This window comes from Cloeon dipterum, chromosome 1, assembly GCF_949628265.1.
Source record: "Cloeon dipterum chromosome 1, ieCloDipt1.1, whole genome shotgun sequence".
Taxonomy (NCBI): Eukaryota; Metazoa; Arthropoda; class Insecta; order Ephemeroptera; family Baetidae; genus Cloeon; species Cloeon dipterum.
The window spans coordinates 32,812,593-32,833,805 of NC_088786.1; the positions used below are offsets into that span (position 1 = coordinate 32,812,593).

At 40.7% G+C, this 21,213-nt stretch overlaps 1 protein-coding gene across 2 annotated transcripts; it reads right to left on the reverse strand.

Annotated features, from left to right (window-relative positions):
* Positions 1-55: 55 nt before the first annotated feature.
* Positions 56-18,817, reverse strand: LOC135934185 (transforming growth factor beta receptor type 3-like). 2 transcript variants are annotated; one of them, XM_065475754.1, is made up of 16 exons: positions 18,598-18,817; positions 10,719-10,803; positions 10,299-10,508; positions 9,967-10,241; positions 8,480-8,832; positions 8,035-8,227; positions 7,784-7,970; positions 7,590-7,724; positions 7,136-7,373; positions 6,946-7,084; positions 6,225-6,396; positions 5,991-6,169; positions 5,838-5,936; positions 5,620-5,770; positions 5,167-5,391; positions 56-4,808 (listed from the first exon to the last, which is right to left on the reverse strand). In XM_065475754.1, exons 3-16 carry the CDS (start codon positions 10,459-10,461, stop codon positions 4,687-4,689), a joined length of 2,631 nt encoding a protein of 876 aa, XP_065331826.1. In that variant the 5' UTR covers positions 10,462-10,508; positions 10,719-10,803; positions 18,598-18,817; the 3' UTR covers positions 56-4,686. The 2 variants fall into 2 exon arrangements, with proteins under 2 accessions (XP_065331826.1, XP_065331815.1); XM_065475743.1 differs by having other exon boundaries at positions 7,590-7,727.
* Positions 18,818-21,213: the final 2,396 nt, after the last annotated feature.

A 21,213-nucleotide genomic window follows, 5' to 3' on the forward strand; every position in this document is an offset into this window, starting at 1 on the left:
AACAGTTAAAATTTCGGATTGGAACAAATACGCGTTGCTTTTTCGTGTTTAAATATATATTTATATTATAATGCGTATAGTACGATTTTCTCGTCAGATTCCCAAGCGCCACGAAACTGGTATATTTTCAGTGCCATCATTTATACGCTGCGAAGGCGCAGATTAAGCTCCCTAGGATCCATCGCCGCCGCACACCGCGCAAATGAACAAGCCAATCACCAACCATTCCCATTCCGTACCTACCATCCGTTCCCCCTTTCGTTAAAATACTTTTTGGCAGCACGCACCTGATATTAATTTTATTAATCAGTATTTATGATAGATCTCACTCTCGGTATCTGTGTATTATCCTCATAAGATCGTCTCAATTGAAAAATCAACGAAGTATATTTATGTACACCCTCGGGAGGGAGGGGGGAGGGTGCGCCGCGGGCCGAGAGTCGCCGCCGCCGGGCCGGGGAAAAACACGAAAGATTTTGGCACTACTGGCGCTATTCGGACGAAACGTTGGAAAACAAAAAGGGCGGCTCGGCGCCGCGCCCCTTCCGCTTACGCGGCGCACGCTTGCAATTACGAAAATTCTCAGTTCACAAACACACGACGAAACAATGGAACGACGGGAAAAAACGACATCGACACCGTCATTCATTGTTGCAATTCCGCCACTTGGGACGTTGCTTTTTCCTGCTTAAATATCAGCATCGACACGTGGTTATTAAAATTGCTGCGTGACACAACGACACGCATCGTATTATTGTGATTATATATTTATAATATATATGTAGTGATCTGCATGTTTTGGTGGTCGAAACGGAATGCAAAGTGGATTGGAGCTGCAGATTTTCGCTGCTCAGTACTTTATTTTTTATGTTTTCGATCGGTTTGTGTGTGTGTGTGTTGTTCGGCACGCGCGCGTCTTCATTTTCGCAGAATTACGGTAAATGCACCCGTCTCGCATTCGCGCGATCTCTTCAGTCTTTTAATCTCGGAAATGAAAATAAAAATCCCCGCAAGCACTCTTTTGCCGAGTTCCGCGCTGCGTCTCGAAAATTTGTTGCAGACCGCGGAATTCGCTGGCATTCGCTCGCAAAATTGCCTCGTTCACGCACTCACGCAGAAATGACACTGACTTGGGATCCTGTCTGGATTTCAGCTTGCGATTTGTTTGCTTTTGCGTCTGGAGAGGAGTTTTAAAACTTGCTTTTCCGTACGAAATCGATTGGAAAAAGATGAATTTAAAAATATATATCGTAATACTTCTTAAACGTTAAATACACGTAGATTTAGTCTTAGCCTAAAAAGGTAAATTTTCACTAGAACGTACATATACAAAGTGGAACGAGCCGAATTCCATAGCCATAAAAATATGAAAACCATCACAACAATTTTAAATTTTAGAAATGCCATTTTTACAAAGGAGTGGCTAAAATTTTCAAAAATGTGTTCGAAAACTTGGGTAAGAAAAACAATGTTCAAAATAGATCTGCCCGCAGTAAATTTTTGTTTTCGCCAAAACACCAAGAATAACAAGCTCGATTAGCTAACTAATTTTTTTCTTTCTAAAATCGAATAATTTGCCGGCTAACATTTCCGTAAAATTATTTAAACTATATATACCATACGATATTCTCTTGCCAGCGAGAAATAATGTTAAATTTTATAAATTTAGAGTTTCAGTTTCATTTATACAAATTAAAAGTGCGTGGCCCAATACTACCACAACAAATCGCGGAAATAAAGTGTGTGTATGCTTATTAAAAATATAATTAGTTTGGTATAGAGCCCCTCCTTGGCTTGAATTGCAGTGCAAACTACCAGTTACATGAACTCGCTAACACCGCCATAGATCACGATCAATTATTCACGCCTAATGATTCACATGCATGCACACTGGTTATTAATAGTATATTCCACGCAACGCAATTCCTCTCTAATGCGTGCCAGCTTCAATCTCTTCTATTTTATTTCTTCGAAATTTGCCTCGCTGTTTCATCGTCTTCGCCGAATTATGACGATTGTTTCTTTGATTAAAACGTACATGCAGCAATTTTTTCTATTCATGAAGAATATAGTGTACACCCTCTAGAATTAGAGCATTGATATTGTATAGTTTCCGCGTGGAATGAAAAGGTCTAAATTCCATTGTGTAATAATTGCTGGCTGCCCAAGCAGCGTTGCGTTCGCGACAAACCCTTTCCTCTTTTAAATACGTCTAGACTTAGAACAGACGGAAATCAAAAGAACGCGTCATCTAACAAGCTAAGAGCTAAAGTAAAACTAAATCAATACAAACTACGCTTTTTACAAGACCCTGAGTTCTTTGTTGAGAAGCAATCTTACTTTTATGTAACCTTAAAAAACTAAAAGTGTCGAAAATTGAAAATAATTTAATTGTAAAATCAATCGAGCCCCGCGCGCGTGACACTTACAATGGCGGGGCCTGTTTCTCCTTCTTAAGTAGCTAAGTAGCTAAGGTATAGCAAATTAAGTTACTTCACTCCGGCAAGTAACAGGTATAACGCGACTCAAACTTCGTTTCTCCGTGTCCCACATTATTTTTCATTTGAGTAAAGAGTTCTTTTTTACTTCAATATAGGTTCCAACAAGTTTAGAAAAATCTTCATATGTCAAGGGCTATATGTATGCAATGTGTGTGTTTGTGTGTGTCTTTATAGAGCGTTACCGGGTGCAGAAAAGTAAAATCAGCGCAGAGATATAAGTAAAAATTGTAGTCGCCACTCGGTCTGCAGTCGCGATTACGCCTCGGCGACCGGACGCTTTTGGACGAAAAGTGAGTTACAACTTAAGTCGTGTTTCTGTGTTCGTGCCTAGCAGAATAATAATTCATTCCTTTGCGTAATAGTTCACCAGGTACGTCGTTTGTTTTTCCTACAGTAAAAAAATGGAGAAATGCACTGTTATTCGTTATCTGAAGGTATCCCTATTTATCCTCCGTAAATATTATTACTATTATTGATGTTTAGGGCTACGCAGCTTGTTTCTTTCAAACTGGAATTTTTAAAAGGCGCTGTGATGTGAATGTGAAATTCAAGACAGCCGGTTGCGTTATGGTTCATTAATTTGAATTCTAGGTGTGTGTTTGACAGTGTTTTAAATGGTTCAAAAATGCAAATGTCAAAATCATGACCACGTTTGTCAGTCAAAACTATCGTCAATACGCTGCTGAGATGATTTTGGGGGTCTGTTAAGAAAGATTGCAGATTTGAAGATTAAGTAGAGCGATACAAACACAAAATTTCATGTCACAAGCACAAGGTTGGTCCAAATTGATCGTTCGCAGAATTCAAAATTGTATATTTTAAACAATCAAAATTGGTTTCACTTTGACCTGTAAATCTAATTGAAAATTATAAAAATCGAACTCTACATTAATAAAATATACTACCCGACAAGCAATTTAGTATGAGTGAAAGTACTTGCACCGCTCTGCTTAACGATGAGAAAAACATTGGAACGGACAGGAAAAAAATACTGAATTGCGGCACAGAGTGTTCACGTTCAACAGAAATGCGACCGTAAATATATAAAAATTGATCAGTGTACAAAACCATCAAGCATGGTAAATCACTGCTCACAATTGTACACCGTAGTAAAATATAAATTAATAATGTATCTTGTGGTATCCTCATACATGTATCAGTCTATTTTGTATTTTTCTTCAGTAATGAAAATTCTCGTCATCTCTTGTTTGTTTGTTTGTTTGTTTGTTTGTTGTGAGCCTTTAACAATATAATCTATATGTTTTATTTTTCACTGCGGGTGTTTAGTTGTTTCCATTTCCTTTCTATAATTATTTCGCTTTTAAAAACTGTTTTGCAAGAGTGACAGAAGTATAGTAAGAGAGAAAGAGGTTAATATCTGCGAGTTTGTGGCACCGTCTTGTTTTTAAAAAATTTGTGAATGTTATTTTGCGTCGGTTCGTTCGCGGCCAGCCAAGTGTTTGTCGTTTTTTTTTTCGAACAGCGACTAGCAAGGCTCTGGCTGCCGCACGACGTTCTGTAAATAGTATAAGTAGTACTTAGTAGTGTATTATACACGCGGTTAGAAACCATCTTGAGCAAATGTGGATCAAAAACAGAGGTAATTTAACTACTCTCTCTTCAATGTCGCATTGAAAAAACACCGTGTGATCAGTGTGAAACGGATGATGAGTAAAACTCTATAAACTAACATTAAATAGGAAAAAGGCAATAATTAACGTGGAGGAATGTGCATCCGAATCACGCGCAGAAACAGCAGTGAATGGAGTAATAAAAAAACTCGTATAAAACATTATACTCAATCGTAAATGCATTCAGTGATAAGACTTGACAAGTCCTGAAAATATAAGAGGTAGAACGAAGGAATATTATTATTATATCGAGGAAATAATAATCGCGGCTCATCTTAACTGTTCCGAAAACTATAAATAATTTAAAAATATTATGGCAGTTGGACAATGCAAAGAGGTGCGGGGCCCCGAATAAGGCTGCCGCTTTCAATAAATCGGTGTTGAAACCTATACGCTCCTTAGTAGTATTTGTGTATTTACTCTTTAGGATTTAGCCATGTTTGAGCTGCCCCAAGTGCAAGCAATATTCCGCCGTCGGAAGTCTTAAAATTACTCGGTGAGCTCTCGAGGTAGTTTGAATAAATACGTAGTATTACTTTTTCGCGGGAAATACTTTAGATGGCTGCACTGCTTGCCTGCTGGCCGTTGACCCCGAGGGCCGGCGACGGCCGCTGGTGTTGGTGACTTGTCTGCAGGGACGGCTGGTGAAGCGCCTTTCGCCCTTGGCGATAAGGATCTGCAAATTGCGAGCGAAAATTTAGCCAAATTTATCTCAAACTGGCTGCAATGATCAATTTTAGTTTTTCTTTAGAGGTCTCAGCCGCGTAATTTAAAGCGGCGGGTGGATGAACCGGCTTCAGCCAAATTTTGGATCGGCAATTGAACATTTTTTCCGATTTTTGTCGATTATTTGACTGGCGGCAGAACATGTGACCCAAAATTTGGCGTCTGAGACCCTCAATTTTTTCTATTGCTTTATTTAGTATTTCTTAAACTAAAGGAAACGCCAGTTTCCTTTAATATTGCAAGCTGACTTTTCCGTTGAGACAAATTACATTAATCTACTGTTTGCCGAGAAAAAATTTATTAATTACCAGTTTTAACGTGGACGAACCACATGGCACCAGTAACCACGACGCCAATCATGAATGCAACCAAGGCGATGACGGCAGCCATCTCAGTTGAAACATTTCCTGGGTTTACTGAGGCTGTTCTTGTCTCAGGCACAGGTGTGTGTTGAACACTGGGAGGATTAGTCGCTATTCCGTGCAAAGTCAAACCTGGCAAATTCACTGGAGCCAATGGAGGGATTCCAGAATCTGAAATAAACATTCAAATCCAATCATTGCGCTAAAATAGACCAATTTTACAAATGGCTCTAGCAAAAAGGGAACATTCGAAGAGAAATTAACTAATTTTCGGCCTTTTTAAGCCAGCGAAACTAAATCTAAAATAATTTTTCTCCCTGCTATTTCTTTTTCCAACAAGAGGACTTCATTAAAATTGAAAAGAATAAAGAAAGGTGTCCTTGATGGTACCCAACATACCAATAGGCAATTTTGCTTGAGGCGGCGACGAGGCCTTTGGCTTCCTGGGTGCAATTTTGAATGGGCCTTTCGTGACAACTTCCTGCGCCGTGGGTGAGAAATAGTTGAACCCAGTGTTAATGTTAACACAGTTTTGGGTTAGGTCTTCACACTGCAACATTAAAATAAGTGTCACTCCTGTTAACGAAAATAAATTAATAATTTCAAAGAAAACTTACACTGACAATGCTGCCTATCTTGGTTCCAACCCTTCCAGCGCACATTCCAAGAGCGCAGTGCAGGTACAAGTTGTTAAACTCAGCATACAACTTGTGCACCTATAGAGACAAAACGGCAAAATTCGAAATGGAACCTAGCCAGTAGTTAATTACCAGAAAGCTGAAACCGCCATGCGTGTTCAAAGATCTTTCACTGCCGTAATCTTCCAGCTGTACCGAATGCTCAGCGGCACAAGCCCTTTTGATCAGGACGACGCGTGCGGCTCGCCTCGTCTTGTAATTGGAACTGTTTGAGATCCAGCAAGAGTCCGATACCAGTTGGATGCCGTGAACTAAACCATTTCAAGCTTGGAATTGATAATTTTGAATTTATTTCCATCAACTCACAGCTGTCAAGCCACGTCCGCACGTACAAGGTGTCGTTGATGGAGACGAATGCTGGTCCAGGTTCGAACAGCAGCTGCTCAGAGTGATCTCGGTCTTTGTACACGTCCATCGTGTACAGGCTGAGCCCGCTGCTGGTCTTGCTTGGACTTTGTTGTCTCTCAGATATGTCGTCCTATAGAGATGTCAATTTTTTTTATAAATTGTGAGTGAATATTTGACGAGATCAATTTTCTTCACGATGATTTACCAAGAGCAAACAACTTAGAAGAAATGATTACTTTGACTTTTGAGGCTTTAAAAAAATTGAGAACTGCAATTACTTCCTTTTTCAATGATTAGTGATTAAAATTGGTTGTAATTGCGGCTCAGTGCGCGGTTAATGATTAATTTTTTTTTCAGTATTTTACAAGTTTTTTGGTTGCCATTTATTGCGTCATATTTTATTTTAGATTGAAAAGTATGGTTCTCATTGAAATTAGATTAATATTTCGATTGCTCACTCAATGTGTACATTGTTGTGTATTTTATTATTCATGATTTGAATGTTTAGGTAAAATATTGCGATCCAAAAAGCAAAGGCAAAAAATCATAAGCAGCAACTGCAAAAAATGAGTCACAGACTTTTGTGCGTTTCATGTTAAATTTCCAATTCCATTTTTCAAACTTTAAATTATATAATATTAAAAGGATGGAGAAAATGTACGCAAGAAAATTCACATACCTCAAAATCATCTTCGCCACCATAGATAACAACAGCATTTCCTGGGAAATTGCTTTGCAAGTACTTGCAAACAACCGGTACCGTGTTTTCGTCAACCTCCTCGTTTTGGGTGTTGTCGAATTTCACGTGGACGTGATTCCTGAGGGTTGATTTAAATTTTACACCCCTTTTTGTTTAATAAAGCACTTACGAATAAACCATTATTTTCTCTTTCTCGACGTCCCTCAAGGTGTTGCAAGAACTGACGCGAGTGCTGAGCCAAACGTGAGTCGTGTTGGATTGTGACGTGCAGGTTGGGTTGTTGAGGGTAATCGACCTGACACCTAGTTTCGAAGACAGGGATTTGGGAAAGCTAATATTGATCCAGCCAGGGTCGCAAACCACTGTCATCTCTTTCCGTAAGTCATTTAACAGGACTTGGTGTTTCTCTGCAAATCGATCGAGAAGATTTAACAACCATGAAAATGTCACAACAAAGTGTATAAGGAAATAATAATATGCAAATTCTAAAAAAGCTGAAAGACAACATAAAGTGGCTGGTGTGACTCAGTCATTTTGTGACTAATTGCTACACTCTAAAGCTTTTTTTTTGTAATTTTATCTTAATAATATCATCCCTTATTTTTATGGTTAAAATTTGGTACCTTCACTTTTCACACTGCTGACGGCCGTGGCTTTTAAAGCGCCGTGCTGAATTGCCAGATGCTGATGATGCTTTAGTGAGCTCGGATCACTAACCTTTTCTTCTCCAGCCATATCACCACTGAGTTGCTCATCTTCTACTGAAAAATACGAGTTGGTCAGTTCTCCGTAGCTAGTGAGTGAGGCCAGTGTGCACCTTTATCTTTGGTATCAGCAACGATCACATCAAAGCCGTTGGCCTTCTCAGCTCTGGCGTACAAAACCAGCGGTCCGTAGTTGGTGGCCGAGAGAAGCAGCGAGTTCATCCTGTCCGGCAGCTCGGTGTTGCGCACTTCAAAGCTCTGCCTGTCTTCCATGTCCGAATTTTCAACTTGTTGGTCACTCTGAGGTTTCACGAATTAATCGTTTAAATTATTTAGAAGGGCGGAAAGCTAAAAAAAGACTTACTATCACAATTATTTTTCCATCGATCCCGTGCGAAATCAGTTGCCACTTGGTTGGTTTGTGCGCCTTCAATAAAATGGTGATGTTTCTGCGCACGGGTCTGCGTTTCTCGCCACGCAGGATCACCTGCACGGGAGGAGCAGAATCCGAGTGGCGGATCATGTCGCGGTGGGATATCTCAAAAACGTATACATCGCTGGAAAATAAGATGACATAATAAAATTTACAGAATTTTGACCATGGCTTCCCAGTAAATTTTTTATCTTTGGCCTATTTTATAGATTGCTGTAAAAATTAAATTTTTAACAATTCCGAAATTTGAAAATAAATTGTTCGGAATTAATTCAGAAAAATTGAAATTACGAGGAAAGGCATATTAAATATTTAAATTTAATTTTAATGAAAAGGAAAGAAATTTTACAATTAATTGAGAATTCACAAAGCTCACCACTCGTTCGAGCCGGCAAGGGCCGCATTGAAGCAACCCTCCGCCTGCTGGCGCAGGACGGCGCTGGCCGAAGCAACCGGGCTCATTTTGGTGCTGTTGGTGTCGCACTCGGAGCTCTGTTCGCGGACGCCAAAGCCGACTATCAGCTCGATTCGATTGGCGCCGCGCATCTCCGTGAAGGAGGTGATAGCGCCCCAACTCTTCTTCGCGAACCGCACCAAAGCCTTCTTGTTCTGCCATTCCCTGTAGGCCATACGCAAGTTCAGGCTGCTCTCCGCCTCGCTGCCCTTGCTCACGACCACCATGATCGGCGGACCTCCGGACAACCCTTGTCCGCGGATGCGCCACAGAACCTGTTCGGAAAATCAAAAAGGGTTAACTGAAGAAGGTTGAAAAAGAATATGTTCAGGATGAGTTGATTATTAACCTTTTTTCTTTTAACACACGATTGAAAAATAATTTTTATTTAAATGAAATATAATTCACCATTATTGGTTTAAGAACGTCACTGTTAATAGGTCTGTTCAATTTAGACGTTCACAATTTTTGAAAAGCAGTTAAAATTTTGTTAATTCTGTTGCGTTTCAAACGCGTTCATTAAAATTTTTAAATAAAATCAATTTCTCGAAACTTCAAGAGGATCATCCATTTTCATATTATGCTAGTGGCAAAAATAAAAACTTATTTCAACAATTTATTTGATTAATTGTTTGATGTATTGAAACATTTTTTACCACAAAAACATACAAATAATATTCTCTTTCTTCTAAATGCTATTTCAAACATTTGATTTGATCGTCAAGTAATGTTTGAGATTATTTACTAATGTTTATATTTTCAAACGTAAATTCAAAATATGACATTTCGAGCAAAAATATTGGTATTTTTAAGTAGATTGGAAAATAGGGAATTAAACTGAATTTTTCAAACATGACATTATATTAGGAAAATTATTTTTGCTTAAAAACTAATTAAAAACGTTCAAAATTATTTTACTCTCCCATGAGAAATGGATACACAGAAAAATAGTCAATTATCTATTTCACAACCCGTATTATAAACTTCAATTATAGCAAGTTGTCCACAAAACCTTAAAAATATTTATTCTTTAAAACTATTTTAAGTTTCTATTAACCCCAAAAAGTTATATTTAGCACAAGTTGATTTATGAATATTATTCCACTATTCGAAACAATGCCCCCTTTGACGGCCTCATATTCTTAAAATTGTCAACACTATAGCTTCGTTCAAAAACTTGCGACAAACTGGCGTGAAAACCAGTCAAACCGGCCCGCAGATCAGGTTTCCTTGAACCCTTGTAAAAACCGAACCACCTGCTTTTGCGTCCGTTAATAATGTATACAGCTGTTCGTTCAATTAACTTTTCTCGGCCGTGATTGATCGGTCAGGTTAGAAGGAAACAATTTATTTGCGTCAATCACTCCGATTCACCGTTGAATTTGTTTTGCTAAAAAAAGACGGCTTACCGGTTGGTCAGAGTTGAGAATGAGTGCGAGGGGGTTGGCCGACACGTTGTGGTTGGTCGCGTCTAACTCGAGGTCGATGGGAATGTGATCTGCCTTTGGTGGGCGCGGAAGCTGCGTCCCCTTGCCCAGCAGGGCGCGGATGACGTGCACTTCTGTGCCGTTTTCGCTCAGCTGTCCGTGGCTGGAGCAGCCGGGGGAGTTTCGCGGTTGGCTAAGCCAGGGGGACACGAGCCCCTGCTCCAGAACGCGGACGACACACAGTTCCGGCGTGTTGTCTGCAAGAATGACAAAATTAGTTTTGAATTTGAGGGTGGGAAAATAAAAATTATTACCCGGGGTCCGGGCGGAGGCGATATTCGAAAGGAGGACGAGGACGAGGGAAGCCAAAATCGCATTCATCAGGGTCGGGCCAATTCGCGAAACTTTTTGGTTCGTCTTCAAACGACTCGAAAAGGGGAAGAGGGAAGTAGTGGTCAGCTGCATGGCTGGGGCCATCGGATCCCAGCCACATTCGGCAAACCTAGCTGGGGTCAGAGGACGATCTGCAAAACAAAATTAATACACAGGCTGTCAACGAAACAGGATTTTCGAGTGCGTGATAAGTAAATTTTCGTGCTCGCGGGGGACTGGCAAATAAATATTTTTTTTTCGCGTCAAGATTGAGGCGAATGAATGAGTGGAAGAATTGCGAGTGGGGACAGCTAGACTTGGCATGTCGCTGCGTGGAATAAATAAATAAATATTCATCTCACCTTATTCACATTATACTTGCAGAGGAAAGTTTATCGGCGGTGGTCGGTATGGCAGGCTTGTAGTTTACCTCGATCTCTTCGACTCCTGCGAACAGGCCGCAACAACAATGAAAAATATGTGTGACACACCACACGGAATAAATTTAAATTGCACGCACGCTCTTTTGAATAAATTTACGCGCCAACGAGGGGGAGCCGGAGTCATTATTATTAGCTTTTTTCACGTGCGCTGCCCATCGCTTTTTCCATTGCCAGCAGAAAAAAAAATATTTCGCCAGAGCGTTACCCTCAAACATTGTATTTTTACGCCTCAAAAAATCTGCTCGTGTTTTATTGTCTCGTCCACAGAACGGTAATGAAGTAAGCTTTTTCCAACTAACGAATTAAATCATTATTTGGATAACAAAAAATGGATGATTTGAGAGAATCCGTGGGACATCAAAGCGCTCAATATTGCGTCATGTTCGCTGATAGCAAAGGTTAAAATTGTTTTCCTTTCGTTGCATCACGCAAGTGCTTTCATCTCGTAAAGTAAATAACAGTGGTAGTTAGAAGTGACAAAAGGTCAACGAAATAGATTAGACTAGATAAACTGCCGCGAGGTTCCTACGAAATTTAATTTCCCAATCAATAGAAATGATGTGAAATCCACAATAAAAATAAAGTAAACGTATTTTATTGAACGTATCACCTCAAAATTAAATTATTACTAACGAATATTGAGTTTCCGAGTTTGTTTTCTTCCATCTTTTCTTTTCATAATGGAGGGGGACCACGGAGATAACATTGCACACCCGGTTTTATAGTGTTGAATAAATTAGATTTAATAGACAGATCGATAACCGGCGAAAATCAATTTGACGTTTATTGCGTCTAATAAAAGGTTCTCCCACACTTTTTTTACGCTGCATGAAAAAAGGGTCGGTAATTTTATTGTTCTTAACACGCATAATAGACATGCATGGACAAAATTTAACGCTCGCGTGGGCGATCGCGAACAACCTGATATGCAAAGTAAGCGGGATCCAAGCCAAATTGTTTGTAAATAATTTTAGCATGAAATTAAATAATAAAAACCGCAGTCAGGATTTAATGACTATTCAACCGTCAAAGATTCCATAATTTCGCACCACTGCAAAAATCACCTGACTCTGTTCTTTGATTTGTTGGATTTTTCCATAAATAATCTTACTTTCCACAATACAAAGTTGAAAACTTAAATTTTTTTCAATTGATATTGTAAATCAGACCATCATTTAAATAAACGTTAAAAATTAATTACGCGTTTAATTTAAAAACAATTTTGAGCAGTGTAATTTTAAATTTTAATTAACAAAGTTATTTGCTGAGTTTGCGGATAGCGAGATAAACAAAATTAATATTCCGTGAAGCAGGAAGTGAGAAGTGAGTGCGTATCAGCGGGTAATAAGCCCCCCAAAAGCATACGTGCCGACACTTCAATTAGCATAAAATTGTCGTTTTTCCCGAACATATCGATTGCAGCGTCCCTCTAAACAAGCAAATTTGCACTCACGTAAGGGCAGACGGCGTTTCGTTCGGTGGAAAAAGTGGCCGATCGCAATCGGCGTGTCGCGAGAGTGTATTTATTTTCAAGCCGGCCGGCCGCGTCATGTGTTTGTTCGTTCGTTCGTTCGTTGGTTACTCTCTCGCCACGGCAAATAAATCGACGGCACACAAACAAGCCTGCCTACCTCAACCTGCAAACACGCAGGTGAAAATAATTGCGTGTGCATGCCGTAATGACTGTTGTGCGAGTTTTTTCCTCGTTGCTTTCGCGACCGCTTTGGGAGAGCAAGTTTTTCGTCCGCTGCGCCTGCTTTTTTCTTGGAAGCGCCCAACACTAGATTTTTTCTCTCTCTATAGATCTCTCTCGCTCTTTATTTTTTGTTGCTGGAGAGCGCTGAAAGGAAGACAAACTGGATGCCAGGCTGGCCAACACCTGCCAATCACGCATCGGCGAGCCACTTGAATACGTTTCCTTGTCGCTCTTTTCATCTCATCGGCCAAATTTCTGACAGCTTTTTTGCTCCATTAGATATATATATTTCTAGTGCAGGGAAAAAATTTGAAATTAACCTTTCAATTTAACACCTTAGAGATAAGGAAAAACAACATGGAATGCCTTTCCAAGTAGAGGCAATCGTGAGCCTGCAGGGTTAGTTATGATATTTTATTAGGAGAAAATAAAAGAGATCTCTCTCGGCTTTCTCGGAACAATTTAATGAAAGCATCATTGGCAAATATTGAGGAAAATATAGCAATTGTCCGGCATCGAACCCGCAACGGCCGCAGGTATCGAATTACGCCGGAGCCTTGATTTCGTAATGTTGTCATTTTGTGGTCGGCGAAACGGAATAAATTAGTGGAGACGGACGGCGCAGTAAAGCGAATAATAATTTTTTTTCGCTCGTCATCCAATCAGGAGAGGGGCAATCGGCGAATTAAGCGCAGGCCCAATTAAAAAGGTCGATTGGTTAACAAAGAATTAATTTGGTGTCCGGTGACGCGCGGCCCTCGCAGGGCCTCACCAGCTTTTACCCCCGAAATCGCTTCTTGTGCGCGTCAGGTGATGAATGTCGAGGCGTGCATCGCGCGTCGCGTCTAATGGCCTACCGCGATTATTTATGGCGCGCCATTAATCTGACGCTGCGATACCAAATAATGCGCCCAAAACAAAGTCGGCAATTAGGACCCGGTGATTTTTGAGGGAAAAAGTCCCACGGCCGATTAGGAAAAGACTCTTTGCAAACCGCAGAAGGATTGTTATTTATGATCTGACCGCGGCCAAATCGCCCAGATTCTTGCTCTATAATGGTCTTCAATTTAAATTTCCTGTGAGGAATCATTTTGGTCTTTTTACATTCGAATAGGGATTTTCAATTATTTTAAAAATTAAATGAGGCTTGCGTTAATTTTTTTTTGTAAGATCGAGATCATAAAAAAATTATTACGCAATACGAAAAAGATGTTTCAGGGTGTATTATTTATTCACACACTCCCAAATCGAATTTAATCTGAAGCAGCAGGCGTCGCTGTGAGCGAATTGTGTTGTGCGGTGTCGAGCGCGGCGGTGGCGGCGGAAAAAGGTGTGCCTGCCGCGAAGAAGAGCAACAGGAAAAAGCCGAACATGCACATTATACTCGGAGCCGCATGCAGCTTCCACGTATCGTCATTTTCCTCCCTCTCCTTTTGCGCTGCCTTTGTGTGTTCGCTGCTCAACACACGGGCTCACTTAGAAAAATTGCTCTCTCGCAAAAAGCGTCGCCCCGGCGTGACAGATGTTGTTTTCCCGCAATTATTCAGTTTGTGTTCTCGGCGAAATTGAAGCGACAACGAACGACGCGGAAAATACACTCGAAAGGAGGCAAAAAATGCAAATGTCTCGTCATTTATTCGCGCTGCTTCGACTTGAATGGATATTTACGTGTTTCAAATTGCCTGCCAAAAACTTCAAAGGTGAAAAGGCGCCTTTGTTTAGGAGGCAAAACAACATCCTTCTGCGGTCGCGATAAAAAGAACCCGGTGAATAGTTAATTCAGCAAGAGCTAAAATCAATAGCAGCGACGACGTTCGTGCATAATAAAAAAGTGAAACCGCGCCACTTGCCAACGCTTTTCTTTTTCACCGATAATGCAATTATTTGGCTATTGATACTGCTGCCGAAAAAAAGAAAAACTCGGCATTCAAACCCTGCCAATCAGCAATTCCGACTTTCCTCTTTCAATTAGCAAACGAAATTCTTAAGAAAAAGTTAAAAACACGAATTTATTATTATTAAAATAAATGGTCAACAGTTTGTCAGGGCCTCTGTGAGGGGTAAACGTTGAATCCCACTCGGGGAATCTAGAGAATTAAGAAGCTGTAATTGTCCACAACGACGTGACAAAAGAGGAAGTGCAAGCGCGGCGTGGCTGCTGAAGGGGAAAAGCTGAAGGAAACTTAGCCCTTTTGAATTTTCATAAAGCGACAACACACCAGTGTACGAGAGCGAGCGAACACGAGCACTTCAAAGAGTGCGAGAAAGAAAGGAGGATGAAGTGAGCGACTGTTGCGCGTAACCCGCCACCGCCGCGCATTCAAATAGCCGCGGCCAAAGGAGCACTTGCCAACATTCTGCTTGCTTTTCCCCGGTCTTTGGCACCAATTTTCGACAATTCGTTCCAGCCTCAACCAGAGATATAATATTACGAAAGATTTTATCTATACCTCCGGCGAAAAAAGTGTGAATATAAGCGTAAACGGGTTGTTTGATTTACACGCTTTGAATGATGGAGACTCCAAGTGAGCACCGGATGGTGTCAATCATATTTTCGATAAACTCTAATCTAATGGCAAATTGGGTTGAAAGGTTTTGATTTTTTTACTTCGATAAATAATTGGTGATAATCATACGAATATCACTCGTAGCAAAACTCCATTAAATTTGACCGATTCGGATGATTTAAAAGAACATTCACTGTTCTACTGCTTTCGATAACCCTGCTTTCTAAAAATAGCCAGTATTTTAAATCCCCAAAGTGTTTGTTTTATTTAGCCAATAAAATTAGAGGTAGTATAGTATTGCGGCTCAGTGAGACGAGTAATTGCTGTAATAAAGAACCACGCATTTCACACTTTTGAGCAAACATAAAACACCTCTTTGCATTGTTGGTGTTATACTGGTTAGAAAAAATCAATTCCATTTTCTCAAGCATTTTTAGACATTGCCTTTCAAACCTGCTGGCGTTATAAAAAGAGCAAATAATTTATCATTTTAAATTTATTGAAAAGTCCATAAGTTAAATTCTCAATCTTCTCTTTATTTAATCACGCATTTTTCATTTTTTTATTGTTTGTTTTTATGCATTTATTTTGTATCATGATACATTTAAGAAGACTTATAAATCCTGTTGAGCTTTGTAATCAGTCGTTGACCTTAACAGAGCTCGGGAAAAGTTACAGTCTAAGATTCCTAAGTCTATAATCATTTCTTAATCATAATTTGACCCAAAAGCTGACTCATTCCTCCGAGATTATTGGGGGGGGGGGGGGGAGTCTTTACCATCAAAATTGGTTTCAATTATGAGTTAAAAATTATTCAAAAGTATGGCAATCGTAACTCTACAAAACCGTAAGTTATTTTCCATTAATTGATTGAAAGGTAATATTTGAGATGCGCACGTTTTGACGCCTTTTCAATGTAATTTAAACTACTATATATATGTGTTTGATAAATTATTCATTCAGTCATTAGTACATAGAAAATACTCTCAGATAAATTTTGAAAAGTCAATATTCTTAACGGACAAATTAATTTACATTGCAAGTTGTTAGAGCCGTTTTGAAATGAAGTTGTCAAAGGAGGAAAAGTTGATAAGCGGCTGAAAATGCGCTATTATCTTATTCAGAGAGCAAAGCGGTGTTTGTCTGTTTGCGCCGCGCGCGAGTCCGCATTTACACGAGAGCGCGGCAGGCACTTGTTCACTCTTTTCGCTGGCGAAACAGCACAATACACAGCTAAATCAACCTCTCTGGGGCCGCTCGCTCTCGTCTGGCTGGCTGGTATTCATCAGACAAAGTGACAAAAATGAAAAGCAGCCGACTGACTCTTTTTTTTCTTCTTTCACTCGAACAATCAAAATCCTGCTTCAAACGCGCTCGAGAGAGAGAATCCCACGCGCGTGTGCGCACGTGTGACGGGAGACAATCCCCGTATGATAAATGGGTTAATTCAGACGAAATTGTGGCGCGCGAACGCCCAGATTTTGATCTTCACTTTCCCAGATTTCGCGGCAAGGCTGGCCGCGAAGGCGAAAAGCATTGCGCATTGTTCGCCGTTTTTACGACTTGAATTAGCCGTTTATATGCAGCTGCTTTTATGATATTATTTTATGCGGTTTATTTGTTTTTAATATTCGTTCCGAGAAGAGCTGGCAAGTGAGCAGCCACCGTCGATTTGTTTGCCTTGCTTAAAAACTCTTTTAACAAGCACACCAACACGTGGTGCGGTTTGCGTCTCTTCTGCATAGGCGATACTCAGAAAAGGCAAAATAAATCTGTCTTTTTACGACCCACGTTTAATTTTCTGATTGCTAATGCCAACCAGGGAGAACAGTAAATAATTTAGCAAACCAAAACAATGAGACGTAAATCAACACGAAAATTATAACTAATTAGCCAAATAAATGGGTTAAAATGAAATGAAAAATACTAAATTGTAAAATTGTCCTAGAATGCGTGGGTAAAATTATGTCGAGGAAAAAATGTCTCGCCAAGTTTCGCGGCTATTCCAACCCCTCAGGCCTCATTAGCAGAGTACTTTTACCTTTAGAGAAAAAACTACGCCGCAGTTTTTCAATTACTGGTAGTTGAAAACTGCACGCATATAGCTGACGTGAGAACAATCAAAAGGAGGGGAAAGTGACGAAATCGTGTGGAACCACGTCACACAAAAAAATCACTAGCCAAAATACCTAAACTTATTTTTAAAAGATTGGAAAATTTCCTTAACTCTTCAAAGCACTTTTTGTGAAACAGATACTAACAAATACTCAGATTTTTGGCGTTTTAAATCCAGTTTTTATTCATTTTAATCGCATGATTCACGTTGTTCATTAAACCAGGAATTGATATTTCAAAGAAAACACTTCTGAGCTATTTAGAAACACTTAATTATACACCGCTGATTCTCATTTATGAACTAAATTTGCTTTTAAAGGTATCAGCCAGCCGGCTAATTTTGGGTCACCAGCTGCTGGTCAAAAAGTCGAAAATTGCTGGAGAAAAAAGTTGGTATTCGGCCCATTTGTTAAGCACTGTCAAAGTTCACAATTAAAATCATTTTCAGCTGTGCCAGCCGCCGACAAAAATGCTCAGCCGACGAAACTCCCTGATGAGACCTCTATATTTACAATAAATTATTACTGTTTGTGCACATAAAAATCACAATTTTGGTAACAAACAGTGGGAATTTGTTTCAACGCCAAAAAACTCGTTCTTAGCTTCCAGAGCATTTGGACGAATAAAATAGCTCGAGTTTTGTTTAGTGCCAGGAGGGGATGGTGGCATTTTGTTTGTCAGCGTTTTTGCCGAATTGAGAATGGCAAAATATTTGCAGTGGCGCGGCGATTGCGAGAGAGAGTGCGGCGTGAACGGCTGGAAAATGTAATAGAGGTCCAACAATAGAGGCGCGTTCAAAGGCAAGGCAGCTAGGAGGAAGGCGCGGAGTGTATGAAGAAAGAGGCTGCGAGGGCCCCTTGCGCGAACCAGCGAGCGAGCGAGCGAGCAAGCGAGGAAACGTGGCGAATTCCAGCTGCCTGCTCGCTCTAACGCTAATTCGCGGCGAGCGAGCGAGCGAGAGAGCCATTTTCTATGACACGGCAGGCGCGCGCGAGGCCCGCATCCTCGCCAAATTTCGGCCGATAGACGGAGCGACGGAGCCGAATTCGGCGGCGAGTCGAGAGGAGGGAGAGAAGCGGATGGCTGGCTGTTTGTTTTGCTCGCGAGCCGGCCGGCCATGGCAAAACAAAAACATCAATAAAATCGCGTTGCCTGCGATATTCGGAGGGAGCAGCATCTTCTAGGCGGTCGGATTAGCGCGCCTGCCTCTCTCTCTCTCTCTCACTCGCCAAAGGGCCTGAGAATTCGCAACATTGTGATACGCGCGCCGCGAGAGAGATGATTATTTGCCCCTTCTCATCATGCTAATAAATTGAGCTGGCAGCGCAGGTTGGACCTGGCCGCGCGGCGAACGCATTCCGCGGCACGTCGGCCCGGCAGCGGGCCCGCGAGGGCCCCGGCGCGGGCCCCTCGGCGCCGCGGGGCGGGATCGACCCGAAAAGTAGGCGCGGAGAGGCACTGCTTGCCTAAGATCACTCACCATACTGATCCTGCTGGCGCGGCGCGGGCCCCGATCGCGTTCCTGGCGGCCCACTCGCGGCCCACGGTGGCCTCACTCACGCTCTGCCGGCCCTGCGCGCACTCGCGAGCACCCACTCATTACACACTGCTCCTCGAAACGCACCGTGCATGTGATATGACGCAAGTAGAGTTCATCCTTTGACTGCGTTCGCAGGCTCTATCTCTCGCACTCTCCGCTCTCGCCGTTCGCATCACCACGCCGCGGGAGGGGAGAGCAGGGAGGGGGCCGCGGGCTGCTCTGCCTGCTGCCTTGTAGCGCGAGAGGCCCCCGCGCCCCGCGCCGCGCGCTCCTACTCGCGACTCGCGGCGGACACTCGCGCGCTAATCGATCTGCCGCCCGATTATTTCGGGCCAACTGCCTTTTTGGCCGAACGGCAAACTTCCTCTCACAATAACCTCTATTATGATTGACAGCGCAGGTTTCCACGCGGTCGGCGTTCTTGTTTGAAGAATTCGAGTGTGGTCAAAGCGTGATCACTAAACTTGATCACTCATATTTTACTTTTATGTCTTTTGTGATTTAATAGAAATTCCCACATATGTTGATAAATCCATGGGCACCTAGTTTAATTAATTTTTGGAACCAACTCAGACCTAGGTAATTATATCTTTAACAAGTACGTTTATGAGCATTTATGACCACCTGTTTTTATTTAATATTTTATTAATAATAAAATATTGCTTAAAATCACAAAAATTGCAGAACAAAAATAATTAAATATTATGATGCACAGATTTTTAGTAAAAATAAACTTAAAATTGTTTTAATTTTTTAAAATTCATCAATATTTTGATAAAATTATTAATATTAAAAAAATTATTAAAAATTTCTTAAATAAACTGTAAACATTATTACACTTTAATGTTTTTAACAATGTTTTCTAGATTTTTGTGAGATGTTGAATGTTGAAACAGCAAACAATACCTATAGGAATGAAAAACTTATTAAATTAAACACGCTAGTGTGTACAGTAGACACAATAAAAGCAGACGTACACAACCTGATATTTTGTGGCTTCATATTTCATAAAGCGTTACAGTGTATTTTTATCACAGTTCAAAAAATAGTAAAAGGCAAGAGGCATATCACAGTTGATACCAATAGAGGGCCATTCGTCACAGTTGTGTGATGCTGTTTTTTTCAAAAAAATAAGTGAACGCCATGGCAGGCATGTTTGTTTGTGAAAAAGGCCGGCTTCCTGTTCTGGTCAACCATTGCAGGGGTGGCAAAAACTAAAGGGTTTATTTGGGAATTTTTAAAAAGCTGATTCTAAATGAATTTATAATTATAATTTACTGTGTGCTATATTAGAAAGAAGGAGAAATGTATTCAAGATTGTGCTGAAAACCTCCAGAAGTTTCCCCCATATCTCCTATCTCAAAATGTACTTAAATTAACAACATTAATTAGCTGACTAATTGTGTCCTCAATTCATCGATATTACAATTTACAATAAACTCTGACAATAAAGGCAAACCCAATTTCACCCTTATTAGTAATGCACAGCAATAAATATGATTCAAATAAAACTTTACTTCGCGACGCACTTTATGGCCAGCCGTTTAGGCCGGTCCCTGTTCACTCAGTCATTCTTAGCCTATGCCATCAGTTTGGAACAAGACCGAAGAATGAATGAATGAAGCAGGTGCCGTCGGAGTTGAAGCGAGTTGTTGTCCACTCTGTCATTCTGAACATAGGGCTTCGTCCCCGGTCTTGTTGCAAGCTGATGGCCAAGGCTCAGAATGACTGAGTGAACAGAGACCGGCCTAAACGGCTGGCCATAAAGTGCGTCGCGAAGTAGAGTTTTATTTGAATCATATTTATTGCTGTGCATTGCTAATAAGGGTGAAATTGGGTTTGCCTTTATTGTCAGAGTTTATTGTAAATTGTAATATCGATGAATTGAGGACACAATTAGTCTGCTAATTAATGTTGTTAATTTAAGTACATTTTGAGATGGGGGAACCTTCTGGAGGTTTTCAGCGCCATCTTAAGTGGGGGTGAGAAATCACACGAGCACAGGGTGCACTAGCACAAAGTGGGGGAGAGAGTCAGAGCCACCACAATTTCATGAATTTAGACAAAGAGCATGCGTTAAAAAAATTCTGAAATATTAAAAAAGATGAAAATGAGATTAATAATGTAATTCACCAGTTGCATAAACCCTAAGTGTTCGAAGCCGCCAACAGATGGCGCCACCGTAGACTTTCGATTTTAAGGCACTTCCGCTGCGATTTCAGACTCAATCTAGCTACTGTGCATTCTTCAATTAATTTGCTAATTTTTGACGTTCTGAAAACCAAAATCGGTTCAGCCAATCGCCGTAGAATCGTGAAAAAATATTTTTTGAAATAAAAAAAAATTTTCCAACGTTTCTAGCGCGAATGGCTGAACCGATTTTGGTTTTCAGAACGTCAAAAAAAAGAAAATTAATTAAAAAAGCAAAATAGCTAGATTGAGTCTGAAATCGCAGCGGAAATGCCTTAAAACCGCTTAAAACAAAATTTTTAAGAGTGTCTGTGGTTGCACCATCTGTTGGCGGCTTTAATAGCTAAGGGTTTATGCAACTGGTCA